Raw genomic sequence first — 14,210 nt, forward strand, 5'->3', positions numbered from 1 at the left:
TAAATATTACATTACATCATTCTACACATGAAGCAATGAAATCAGTTTTATTGTATTTGAGTACAGGGACTATATCAAAATTGGATATTGGATAAATAACTGCATAAATGTACTAAAGAAAATGGGATTTCAAGCCATGTGAATTAGTCCAGCCTACAAAATCACCCTTTTTCCAACGTGTCATTATATGCATTTTTGTCAGGTTTTTGTTATTATAGTTTGTAGTACTATGTCTTTCGGTTTATTGTGATTCAACTTTAAAGCATGTAAATATACCACCATAATGAAAATGAAGTTATGAAATTGTTGTTTGCTATGGGTGTATATTTGAACAAAGTCTACCAATTTTCATTATACACCTAATCTGGGTGGACAGTGTCTGGGTGTTGGGCAAAAACAAAAACACCAACGACCAGTAATAAGTGCATCGTTAACTGCTAATAAATGGATAATAAAGTAGTGTTGAGCTTAAAAAAGAAAAACAAAAGCTTAGTGAAGGTTTAGCAGTGATCCAATACGTTTGTTTGTTGTTGTTTGCTTTTGTGCTCCTGTTTTTCAAAGAGTTGCTCCTGTTGGACTGACAGGAGCTGTTGCAAGGATTTTTTTTTTTTGTTAGAATAAATAAACAACTTTTCAGCGACTTAAAAGTTCATTAATCTTGTTAAACTTCCAGTTGAGTTATCGTTTCCTGTGTTTTTAAAAGTTGCTGTCAGATTCAAAGTACTTTGATAACTTTATCTCTTAAACGTGATAGAAAAAAAAACAAAGTAAGGCATAAACCTGCAATTTACTCGTAGTCATGAAAAAAAGTGTGTTGTAATGTTAAAACAATTCAGCTAGTGAAGGTTTGTTCTTTTACACCCTCTCAATAGTCTAGAAGTGTTTTGGATCTGTCGTACACGCTTCAAAACACAGTCATTTTCCTTTCACAGAGATTTGGAGTTTGTATTTTTCCTGGTCCTCAGCTGCTCTTTCTCCATACCCAGACTGTCTATGTCATTTAGTTTTTCATTTCACTTTAATCTTTGTGCTGTGCCCCTGTATTTCACTTTCTTTCCAAATCCTGCTGAAGGTGAAAACCAGCCCACTCATCTAAAGTGCCTAAAATCCCTACACATAGCGTACTGTATGTAAAAGTAACTTATAATAAAATTCAAAATAATGTTTAGCTGCAGGGAAATGCATAACTCTATTTTTACATTAGATAAAATGAACTTATATTGTCTTTTAATTTTATTTAATGTGTGAATGCATATTTTAATAGACTATTGTTTTTGGTGCGTGTCATTATGTCACCAAGAGTTAATTCCACAGTGGTTTTACTTTAACTAAAAGATGACAGGCTTTTCTAAGGATGACAAAATAATTTTAAAGGACCTCATGAGCTCTTGACAGCCGTCATAATGCATTGTCATTGACTTGAAGATGAGGCTATTTTTCAAAATGAAACCTAGTATTTTAGAATAGCAAGAACCTCAGTAGGCTGCAAAGAACGGCTGCTCAGATTCTTTATGTCAGAATGGTTTGGCTCATGAGAAACTGCCCGTTTTGGTGTAGTTTTAATTTGACAGCTTCAAATGAGTCACTTTTCTTTTTCTTTTTTCTTTTTTTTTTTACTCTTTTCATCCTTCACAACAGTTTCTTATTGGTTCTCTCGCATTCTCTCACACATGAACAAACATCCCCACGCCTTCTTCTCCACGAAGCCTATGTTTGCCGCTTCTCAAAAGTTTCTGTTCAGTGCTCTTCAGTGAAAATATGTCAGGTTGTTTTTGAACAGGCTTCCCTTCTTCAGACAGATGACACGTTGTTAATGAATTTTTGTTGGCAGGTTTTAACTGTCAGTTGTCACACTCACACAGGAACAGCACCATCTGATGGATTCAAGTTTACTTTCAATTTCCACTTTATTGGATGGTGAAAAGCAAAAAGTGACAGGGAAGATGGATAAAATGGAAAGGGGGATGACATGTATGGCAGTAGTAGTTAGCATTATTTTGTCATGTCTGTTTTCGAGAGAATATTAGAAGAAAACAAGAAAGATGGCGAGAATGAAAGATGAGAGCAGAGCAGCCTATTTGATCATCTGTACAGATCTTAAATTGGTGGGTAATAATTACAGGAGGAATGGGCACCTTTTATGATTCAGTGCACTGAAGTTTCCTTAAGCAGGAACTTGTCATAATAAAGTATTGTTCCTAAGTTTTCTTTTGAGCGTCCTTCAGTGACCTGTACAGAAATTGAAAATGCAGTAGTTTGAATCAGAGATAGCTACTAAAGAGCGAATTTAGTTTGAAATGCCAAAAAAGAAGCATCAGTCCTCTGTTTGGGGATATTCATCTATGTCAGCACTCCCATCCTTGCCTGGATTGCCTACCTGTTATTCTTCATTTCCATCAGTCAACTCAGTGGAGTGGATTGATTCAAAGGTGTGGACCCAGACAACTTGCGTACAGAGATGAGGGCCATGCAGGGGTGAATAACATCATGAACATGAGACTGAGAGAGCCAGTGTATGTGACATGCATGTAGAAGTAGCTATTTAAAATGGTCTGAGAGCTAAGCGAGATCAATGGCTGCTAACAGTGATCCTTTCCTCACGCACAGAAGCAGACATTACTGCGCACACACACATGCACATGCACTTGCTCAAACATTTACACACATGCTGGCACACACTCATAGACCACAGGGCTTTGATATGCATTAGAGCATCAGAAACTATTGGCAGGTCTCATTTTCATAGTCAATTTCATCTTGACTTACAGCCCTTAGCCCTCTCTCTCTCTCACTCTCTTTGAGTCCTCCCCTATTCCTGTCTGTGTCTATTTTCTTTCTCGCTTTTGCTCTCTCTGTTCGCTCTCTCTCTCTCTCTGTTAGTGAGGGATCTACAGTCATGCAGTAATATTGATTACCGCCTTCAGCTCAGTGGCTGTAAGTTAGTTCCTTTTTATGATTCAAGACAGTGCTGTATCTGTGTAGCCGGTCTGTTCTTGATTCCATACTTTGCCCACCATTTGAACTTAAAAAGTTCAGTTAAACTGATGCAACCAAGATTGAATAATATAAACCAGAGTAGATTATGTCACTCTATTCTGTCCTTTCATTGCACTTTCACTGCAAAATGTTTTTGTTTTTTTCTTTCTGTCTTGAGCAACATGAGTTCATTGATCTCATTTTTTTCCTACATTGTCCCTTTTTCTGTCAACTCTCCTTTCCCCTTCTGTTATCTCCCAGCCTACCAATTAAGGGTTTGCCAGCCTCCTCCAGAGGTTCCCAATGCTGACATGTTGATGGAGGACGGCGAGCTTGAGATAGGTGAGCTGTCTACCTTCTATGATCCCAGATGTGTTACTTTGATGGATAAAAAGCACAAGATAACAAGAATGACGACTTCATTCAAGTGTTATGTTGTGTGTATGTATTCTGTAAGTCATCTTACATTGGTGGAAGATAGGATCCAGTCCTCTTCTTCTACACTTCTACATTGAGTCCCTTCAGCCCCTTCATTAGGTACACCTGTTTACCCACTCATTAGCGCAAATATTTAATTAGCCAATCACCTGGCAGTAGCTCTAGGATTTAGAGAAAACTTCTAGTGAGCAGCAGTTCTCTGGGTGACGATGCCTTGTCGATGCCAGAGGTCAGAGGAGAATGGCCAGATTTCTTCGAGCTGATAGGAGAACAACAGTAACTCAAATAACCACTCATTACACAAGAGCACCTCATACAACATGTCAATCCTTGAAGCAGATGGGATACATCAACAGAAGATCACACCAGATGTCACTTCTGTCAGCTGAGAACAGCAAACTGAGGCTGTAATTCACACAGGCTCACCAAAATGGGACCATAGTAGACTGGAAGAATGTTACCTGGTCTGATGAGTCTCAATTTCTGCTGGAAAATTCAGATGGTAGGGTCAGAATTGAATCATGAAAGCTTAGATCCATCCTGCCTTGTATCAGCGGTTTACGTTGTGGTGGTGGTATAATGGCATAGCTGATGTTAAATGGGCCCAAAGTCACCAGATCTCAATCCAACAGAGCACCTTTGGGATGTGGTGGACCCAGAAACAAGAGATAATCTCTGGGTGGAACGAGAATTAACCCTGTAAAGCATGAAATGTGAAATAATTGCCAAAAGTTCAAAAACCTTTTTGAGAATGGGAAATTTATTGAACATTCTGGTAAATAAATATTAATTTGCATATATACGTTTTAATTTTTATCGTATTTGTATCATCTGGCTTTTTTTTCTTTTGCAATTCATTGCTTTAAAATGTATTGTGCAATTTTAGCTTTTTTGAGGGGGGGGGGGGGGTAAACTGCAGAAATCTCAAACTCTCAAAAACTCGTATCAAATATTATACACCTGGCATTAAAGGATTAAGATGGTTCTGAAGGCAAAAGAATGTCCAACTTGGTACCAGCAAAGTGTACCTAATAAAGTGGCTGCAGTTTAAAGTCCTGCACTGAAAATGTGACTCCTTACACACAATAATATTGCATGTTTTTTATTACTGATCCATTAATGTGTTTCAATTTCACCGCTAGCATATCATCACGCTGGAGTTTATTTTAACTCTTTGTAGACATTTAATTTATAACAATTCTTCATCTTAACAGGTTATATTTTATATTTTGTATTTTATATTGAAACTTCTAATTCTAGTAAAGTAATTAGAGTGTAGGTAGTGGAATACAGAATATTTCTTTGAAATGTATCAGAGTCCAGGTATAAAGTCAGTATCAGAAAAGGGAGTTGCTGTGGCACTCAGTTAAGGATAAAATCATGTAACAAGAGTTCCCAGTGCCTCATTAACAACTTTTTTTAAAAATATTGACCCTGTGTTTACCCTACTGCTGAGTACCTGTTGGATAAGCATTTAGAGCCATGTAGTGCTTACTTTTGTACTTTTTCTAAGTATAAAGTGTTGTGAAATAAAAATGCTCAAGCACTCAGATCTACTTTGTTAGAATTCACCACTGATGCTATACTGGAGGAGACATGAGTAATGTTTGCTCTTCAGCAGCTTTGTTTTCTATATAACAATACCAATTGTGTTTCTCCAGGCGACATCATCAGGTACAGATGCCATCCTGGATTTTCACTGGTCGGCAGTGAGATTCTAACCTGCCGCTTAGGAGAGAGGCTACAGATGGATTCACCACCTCCAACGTGCCAGGGTCTGTGTGTGGCAGTACAAAACCAGTTTAAGTTTAAATGACTATTTTCAGTTTGACACTGTTGAAAATAAAAGTGTGTACTCATTCAACATAAGCATTGCCCTTGCTATTTTTTTTTTTTAAACTTACAGTTCAGTGCCCTGCACATGATGTGCGATACGACTCCTCAGGTGTCATCTTAAGCCCTGGCTGGCCAGAAAGCTACCCTAACCTCCAAATGTGTTCCTGGAGCGTTACAGTGGAGAAAGGATACAATGTCACCATAACCTTTGAAAGTTTTCACACTGAGAGGGAGTTTGACGTGCTGGAGATTTTTGATGGTAAAAAAAAAAAAAAAAAAAAACCACATTAAAGGAACATAGAATTCAGCAACAAGTGCAGTTTTTATCAGAGCCACACATCACACTCATAGACACATTCTTGAAAGAATTCACACTGCTATATCAGAGCAAATGTCACTGTATTTTCATGGTCTCACTCCTTCTCCCTCTCTCTGCATCCTCCCATCTCTTCCACTTCATCTTAATCCCTGTCAGGTCCCACAGCCAACAGCCCCACTCTGGCAACACTGAGCGGTGACCTGCCGACACCCTTTAACCTCACAACCTCTGGTCACCAGTTCTTAGTCCGCTGGTCTTCAGACCATGGCACAAACAAGAAAGGCTTCAAAATTCGCTATGTTGGTGAGTACCAAAGTATGTATCCCAACTTTATTTTACTACTACTTTTTAATATAATGCATGGAAATAAGGACAACAGCAGATAGAGGCAGACAGAAGGAGGTGTTCAAAGCTCTAAGCTGCTCCAAAGTATGAAATATAATTTGTACAATAAATATTTAAAGATGTGAAAGTGTGAGAGCTTATGGGCAGAAAGTTCATGAAGAATATCACAAAATGCCACTCACCTGTGTGCTTTATTTTTTAATCTTTAGCCTATTTTTTTTTTTCTAGCAACCTTCTGTCTGTCTCCGAAAGCATTTTACTGAAATGCATTATAGGTTGGTTTCTTAAATTTGATCTATGTGAAGAAATCTTGATGAGCACAGATGCTCTTTTACAGCAAGCTTTGCATTTAGGCAGTCTCACACCTGGGCCTGCTGAGTAGCTTTAGACTGTTGGGTAATGAGGCTTGAGTGCTTTATTCAAGGACATTCTTGACAGTTAAAGGGGAGGAGACAATTTTACCTGTTTAGTTTGCTTATTCACTCCATATCCTGTAGTCAGGAGGTTGTTTCTTTAACCTTTAAAACACCACCGCGCTCTATGATGAATTATATGCTGAAGAATAACATGAAAAAAAAAAAAAAACTTCCAATACGCTCACATTCAGTAACCTTCTTTGGTGGCGGTGATTAATGTGAGCGTCTGCAAGAAATGTTAAACATATGCTGTAAGCTTACTAATACCAGGGTTCAACTTGGGCAATGTTTTTAACTTGCAAAATCAGGCCAGTGCACGACAATGCACTTCCTCCTTTGAGAAAACATAATGTACTGAAATTTTAATTACAATGAGAAAATTGTATTCTCTTGTCAAAGTAACATTTTCTCATTATATCATTGTCATTATAAAAAAAAAAAAAAAGTCCATGTGAGATTAAGATCAGTGGTTTAATGCCATCAATCTTAAAACTAGTACAGAGGAAAGAACCATCTGATGAGATATTGTCAACTGGCTGCTTTGCTATATGCTGATTAAACTTTCAGTGCTTTTTAGAAATAAACTGTGTCAGACAGGCTTAATTAGAAATCACTGTACAAAAATGTACAAAACTTCCCTGGCACTGATTTTACCCCAAGAAAAAAAAAAAAAAAAAGGAAACAAAAATCCCTCACTAACTCTTAAGTGGTGTCAGACTATTTTGGTTCAAAAAGCAACCACACACATAGTGGGCCAGTAGCAAGCTAGAGGGACATACAAAACAAGCTTATCACTAATACATAAATCCAGTTAAGTTGTTTTGGGGTCCTTGCCCAGCTTGCAGAGTTGCAGACCAGGCACCTTGAACCCAGGCCTGGGTAATATTAATATAATATGACTGATAAATTAATTAAAAAATATACGCATACACGCACACACACACACACATGCACGTTAGAAGAGTGAATCATGCAAAGCTGCTTTAGTAGTCCAAGAATAAAAATATGGAGGTGGAAATGAGCCTAATAGGTCCACTTAAACTTGACAGGTTTTTGGCGGTTGCAGCAGGATTCCCTCCAGATGCCATTATTGTCTGCAGTAAAGGATTAATGTTTCCCTTTATTGAGAATATTTAATACGTTTCCTATAGCGATCAATTACTTTGTGGGCAGTGTGTCCAGTAATGTCTTATATCTGTTCTAACGCCACTCACTGATTGTTCAGTGAGAAAGCTCTGCCAAGAGAGATTTTGTGTAATTATAACTGACATTCATATAGCTGTGAGATGGATCCTAATTGGGTGAAAAACTTTGCCTTTTAAGATTGCCTGGAACGGTATGCGATGTGTTATGAACATGGCCGTCGATATCTTTAATTAGCTCCCCCTTTTTCTAATTCATGGATCATTGAGAAAAAGCATCCAAGTCCTTCTCAAACAGCAAAGCGTGTCTGTACATGATAATTTTGTAAAACAAAATCGAAGCCAGAATCGCTGCCTTCAAAGTGACTCACATTGACACAACTTTTAGGAAATTATCTCAATTTCTGTAATTTCATAACAGCAGACTGAAATGTGAAAATCCCTGCTAATGAATTTGTCATTACTGTGGATCTTTATAATAGTGTATACCTGCATGCAGACATAGTGCATTAATATCTAATTTCTTGGATTCCTAGATTGAAGAAGAGTGTAGAGCAATACTGTAAAATAGTATAAATATATTTTAATGAACTTTACTTGCTTTGTGTTCATTGTAGAGTTTCCCTCCTGCTCTATATCAATTTCAAATCCTTGTTTTCCAAATGTGCTTTTTTCCACTTCAGCTCTGTACTGCTCCACCCCAGACTCTCCCCTCCATGGCTCCATCTCCTCTCAGAGCGGCGGTCACGTTAACAGCGTGGTGAGGTGGGCTTGCGACCGTGGATACCGTCTTATAGGCAACGCCACAGCAACCTGCCGCCGCACATCACTCGGCTACCATGCCTGGGATTCTCCCGTACCTGCGTGTCAAGGTGTGTTTGTCTTCGTGAATGTGTGCATATTTAAGAATTTTGTGTATCTGTCTCAAAAATTGGGAAGGTTTCTTTTTTAATTCTTTGAATTGAGCAGGAAAGTGGAAAAAAAAAAAAGCCCTCTAAATTATGTAGATGTAGTAACCCATTTTTTAATCTAAAACTTGTAACGTTTTTCTTTTTTTCTAACTTTGTTTCTCTTTTTCTCTTTTATGTTTATATTCTCAGCTTTTACAAATGCATATTAAAATCTTGATGCCATCGTTATGTTGCTGGCGCTATTGTCTAACCCATGCTTCAAATAACCATCGGAAGGCACAGCTCATAGCTGCCAACAATAGAAAGTCAAATGAAGGATGTGTAGCATATTGTTGAAACTGAGCAATGTCACGGCGCAGTGCTCTACAAAGCAGTGTATTTAAAGCCATGATAAAGAAAGTTCTGCCAGATGGATATCTGATAAAAATTAATTGAAGATTGAAGATCGAGCATCTCTTGATTTTTTTTTTTTTTTTTTTCATTTTTATTTTTAGTTTAATAGCTTAATTAAAGGAAGTCTTGGAGCTGATTTGCAGATATACAAAACATTCAGTGGTTTTTGAATCCCCATAAACATTTCAAAAGTGCACATCAAACCTGCCTATCTGACAGGCATAACTGTGCGTTTGAGTTTTTTCTGCATCGGCTTGCTTGTTGTCATCTTACTAAGCGTGTATCCGCCCTCCCTTAGCTGTCTCATGCGGGGTACCCAAGGCTCCTATAAATGGCGGTGTTTTAACATCTGACTACTCCGTGGGAACAAGAGTCTCCTATTTTTGTAATGATGGGTACAGACTCTCCAGTAAAGAACTGACGTCAGCCATCTGTCAGCCTGACGGAACATGGAGCAACCACAACAAGATGCCACGATGTTCTGGTTAGTAACACCCACATACCAGTGGAATATCAACAACACAAATGCCAAATCTGAGTAGCATCACAAATGTAAGCATATATGAATACAGCAAACAGACCAAAAAAATGTGTTCCTCATTCAAATTTTATGAAGCTTTATTTTTCCCTTCACTCTCTGTCTGCCTCTGTAGTGGTAGTGTGTCCCAGCATCGGGTCATTCTCTCTGGAGCATGGCAGATGGAGAATTGTCAATGGGTCACATTACGAATACAAAACACGTATTGTGTTCACCTGCGATCCGGGATACTACAGATTAGGCCCTGCCCATATCGAGTGCTTATCCAATGGGGTGTGGAGCTGGAGGAATGAGAGGCCGCACTGTCAGAGTGAGTAACAAACACATAATGGAATAACCACACTAACTATCTCACCAGTGTGCAAATGAATATATATAATATAAATTTGTGCATTTGCCCTAGTAAAGACACACTATATGAAAATGGCACATTTTATATATAGAGAGAGTATTGAGTATTAATGAGTTTACTTTAGTGTGCTGGCAGGTTGACTGTTTACTGACAAAGTGAGCCAGGCTGTTTTAAACACTCAGTGTTAGTAAACTAAGCTATACTATGTGTAGCTTAGTTTAAAAGTACTGGGCCACCTACATAGTACACCTACAGGAGCTGCTTGTCCATGGAATTCCATGCCACGAAGCTCCCCACACACAGTTTTTGTGCTGAGGTTTATTCCAGGGGAGGTTTGGAGCTCTGCAGTTTTTGAGTCAGCAGGGCGTTGGCGATTTTACATGGTCTGCCACTTCATGGCTGAGTTTCTGTGGCTCCTAAACACTTCCACTTTGCAATAATACCAGTTACAGTTGATTGTGGAATATCTAGCAGGGAAGAAATTTCACAAATGGACTTGTTGCAACAGTGGTAACCGTGCAGTACTGTTACAGTACGATGCTGGAATCCAGTGAGCTCTTTAGAACTACTCATTCTTTCACGTGGTGCGTGATTTTATACACCTGTGGCAGTGGGTCTGAAAACACCTGAATCCAAACATTAAGAGGTGTAGCTCAATACTCAATAAGTCCATATCATGTAACATCACAAACAGTCTGGTTAACAGATGGGGGTAAGGAGTGAAAAAAATAAACCAAAAAGTGAATTTAATCTAAATGTAATTTTGTGTGTTAAAAGTGGAAACTATTAAACGTGTTGTACTCTAAAGTATTGTGGAATGGCAGCTAGATTTGTGACAGAAAGTTAGTAAGGACCAAAACTGGATTAACAGTTCTGCACAAAAACAAAACAAAACAATGATATGAACTTATTTTTTGTTTTGTTTTGTTTTGTTTTCAAAAGCCAAGGATCGAGGTGTTTTACATGATTTGATTTGATTTAATTTCATTTTGCTTTTTATTTCCACTAATGTGATGACAGTTATTTACAAAGAAAATTCTGCTCTAACTCTGTGCTCTAACTCAGAAGAGTCACGGTGACATTTCTAAACTGACATCTATTATTTTTCCAGTGGGGATTCTTTGACATTTTGAGTCAATGTCATTTTCCTTTAAAGAATTCTGTGACATTCTGGGATTTGCTATTATTTTCCTTGCCAGGCCTTTCAAGGTGTGAGGACGAAAAGGGGAAGACAAAAAAAACACACTATTGGCACCAAATTTACCTGATAAACAGTTTGCCAGCATTGGTAGCATTTCTCACTGAAGCCAATGAGCTCTAGCAGCTACACAAATTAACTTGGTACTAAAGTGGTGCACAACTGCTTTTAAATTGCTTGTGCCTGACCGTGTGCTTCAGTTATCTCCTGCGGTGAGCTGCCATCCCCGCCCAGTGGACAAAAGATTGGTACTCAGACAACATTCGGTGCTACAGCCATCTTCACCTGTGATGCTGGCTTCATGCTGGTGGGGTCAGCTGTCAGAGAGTGCCTGTCATCTGGGCTTTGGAGTGGAACCGAAACACGATGTTTAGGTATGTACCAACAGATCTAGGAGTGTGTTGAAACACATAATATAAATTATAGTACATCTAGACGCTAATCTTCAGACTTCATACAGGGTACACTAGCACAGACACACACATACACTCACACAGCGAAGCACCTCCATCAGAGAGGGAGCTGGAAAGATGTGAGTTTTCAAGTCAATGTAATGAGAACAGGTATCGACGGTAGGTATGTGCCTTTCCGCCTCATGTCTGGCTGCACAGCTGCTTCATTCTGACCTCGTCCACCTCACAGGCAAAACTATCAGGAGCAAGCTGCTGCTGTGCGCTCGCTATAAATTCATTTAGAATTTTCCCTTTTTATATAAGCCAGGAAAAAAAAAAAAAACTGCTTTCTTCTGTCAGCGTGCCAGCCAGAGGTAACAGATGTTACCACACGATGTTGTCACTTCTTCATGAAACCTCAGTAGAAGCAGCGCTTCCCAGAATACTTCACAGGCTGAAGGGGGGGCATGAGACGCAATTTATAAAGGAATGGTTCAATGAAACTTAACCTAAACTGATGAGGAGGCATGATTCTGTCAAGAAATAAATAAACAAAGTCCTGAGAAGTGCTATAAACAGCATTTTCCTTCAATGACTTTTCTTATTAGCCTTGATTTGCCTTCACTGTGCATATTTTGCAAATTAAAAATGCACAGCCGCATTTTGCTGTTTTTAGCCATTTTTAGTAGTTAAAGCTAAAATGAAAAAAAAAAAATGTGAACTTTATCATTCCCATAATCCAAGCAAAGTGAAGCAAACAAAAGCACCATACCCACATTTAAACTGTTTAGGATTCTAGGCGGGTTGGTGTAGTGGTATGTGTTACTCAAAATAAAAGGACTTCTGTGTACTCTGACTTTTTTTTTTGTTTGCCGGTTTTAACTGATTTCCTTTTTGTCAACACACAGTTTTCAGCAACATAGTCAAGAAAGTAAAACGTGTGACCTACTTGAATAATGCCCTTTAACCTCAGTAATCTACACCTCAAATAGAATTTGAAATGGCAAGTTATTATCAGGCAACCCGTTCGTTTCTCTTCTGTTCCACTTCCCTGGCTGTGTTTAAATCGTTGGCATTTGCTGACACCAGGGACACGGTGCAGGTTTTATCTACTGTAAAGAACAAAATCAATACTCAATCCAAAATCCCTGAGAGCAGAAAATACACATTCTCTTTCAGCTTTGTGAAACGTCCTTTTAAAAGCATATTGGGGTAGCTCCATGCGTCAGTCAAACCTATGTGATTGAACCTGATGAAGGAGTAAAGAGGGCCCCATACTCTTCTTGTTAAGCTTTTACCAATTTTGACTGTTTAAAAGCACAACGATGTCTTCATTTGAAAGCTGATGGTGTTATAAAGGGCAGTGATGCAGCTGTGAAAATAAATGTTGCAGTGGCAACTGACCAGCTGAGCTTTGATCATAACTCAGAAATTGATCCAATTTGCTGTGTGTTTGCTTAGAATCACACAATGAAACTGGTTCAGTTTGCAACCACTTGAGCCAAGCTACCGTATTATGTAACCTCAAGAGACATTTTATAGGTGCAATAAAACTGTAAGGTATAGTATGATTTTGAAGTATTTGAATATCTGCAGAACAGCCACCCATTGTAACACTAGGGCCTTAAATATTAGTGGAAAAATTGTGTTAGATACTAAAAGTTGAAATGGATGAAGTTGTTTTAATGTGTGCAATCTGTGTCTAACTCAGCTGGTCACTGTGGAATCCCAGAAGGCATTGTGAACGGCCAAGTCATCGGGGAAAACTTTGGTTACCGTGATACAGTCGTGTATCAGTGTCTCCCTGGGTTTCGGCTAATAGGCTCATCGGTTCGAATCTGTCTCCAAGACAACCAGTGGTCTGGACAGCTACCCATCTGCATACGTAAGAAAAAAACACACAAGCTCACACTCGCCTTTAAAAAGATTCTGACACGCATTTCTCACACATTGAATGAGCTCTAGAAACACACTCTTACCCAGTGTGAAGACACACACTAAGGTAACCACAAACGTGTTTTAAACAACACTTGTGTCGCTCTCATGTATCTCTCTCCACATGTTATCTCTGCTCATCTATTACTTCCTTTAGCTTCTTGTGAACCACAGTTTTTTTTTCCAGTAGTGGAACATGATCAGGAAGACTGTAACAAATTCGGCTGTTTGCTTCTACAGATAACGAAAAAGAAAAACTGAAGTCAAATAGAGGCAATTTGGAAGAAGGGTTTGATAAAGAGCTCAGCAGTTCATTTAAATTTTGGATGTTTTGCTTGCCTGTGGAGTTGAAGAATCAATATCATACATCTTAGAAATCACTTTGGAGGCATACCAATGAAAAAGGCCTCATGTTTGACAAATTAAGATCTGCTGTGTGATACAACATTTGTAAGGTGTTGCAGTAGAATGCCAAAGCGAAACATGCAAATTGCCTTGGTAACTGTGAATTAAGTTTATAGAGTCTTGATGTATGATCTATCGGGTTCTAGATTATGATTAATGTTGCTCCAGCACCATCAGTGCAACTGACCAATTGTGATGTCATACCTTTGCAACTCTGTGAAGGAACTGGAATAGACTGGCTTTAAGAAGTCAGGCAAGATGCAGGTTGTGGTAAATGAATGAGTCAAACACATTGACACACACACACACACACAAGGTTTTTACCTGAATGTGTCCCATGTGAAATTAAAAGTCCTTGTTGATGTATTTTTAGATTATGTTGATTTCATTTTCATTTTTTTAATTATTCCAACAGTACTTAAAAAAATGGGTGACTCATGCATGCAGTGGTTAGTGATGTCAGCTTATAGTAAAAAGATAAGAAAGCTGGGGCCTCTCTGTGTGGAGTTTGCATGTTCTCCCTGTGGCTGTGTGGGGTCTCTCCAGGTACTCTGGCTTCCTCCCACAGTCAACTTGCATGGCTTTAGGTGTGAATGTGAGTGTGAATGGTTGTC

The 14,210-nt window shown here is 38.6% G+C and overlaps 1 protein-coding gene across 1 annotated transcript in view; it reads left to right on the forward strand.

Annotated features, from left to right (window-relative positions):
- Positions 1 to 14,210, forward strand: part of csmd3b (CUB and Sushi multiple domains 3b) — a 381,849-nt gene that overhangs the window by 340,412 nt on the left and 27,227 nt on the right. The window contains exons 47-55 of the mRNA XM_030740552.1: positions 3,238 to 3,318; positions 5,076 to 5,189; positions 5,321 to 5,509; positions 5,726 to 5,872; positions 8,156 to 8,344; positions 9,075 to 9,260; positions 9,430 to 9,624; positions 11,065 to 11,238; positions 12,968 to 13,141. Of these exons, the coding sequence (XP_030596412.1) occupies positions 3,238 to 3,318; positions 5,076 to 5,189; positions 5,321 to 5,509; positions 5,726 to 5,872; positions 8,156 to 8,344; positions 9,075 to 9,260; positions 9,430 to 9,624; positions 11,065 to 11,238; positions 12,968 to 13,141 (1,449 nt within the window). The remainder of the gene's footprint in view (positions 1 to 3,237; positions 3,319 to 5,075; positions 5,190 to 5,320; positions 5,510 to 5,725; positions 5,873 to 8,155; positions 8,345 to 9,074; positions 9,261 to 9,429; positions 9,625 to 11,064; positions 11,239 to 12,967; positions 13,142 to 14,210) is intronic.

This window comes from Archocentrus centrarchus, chromosome 11 (assembly GCF_007364275.1).
Source record: "Archocentrus centrarchus isolate MPI-CPG fArcCen1 chromosome 11, fArcCen1, whole genome shotgun sequence".
Lineage (NCBI taxonomy): Eukaryota > Metazoa > Chordata > Actinopteri > Cichliformes > Cichlidae > Archocentrus > Archocentrus centrarchus.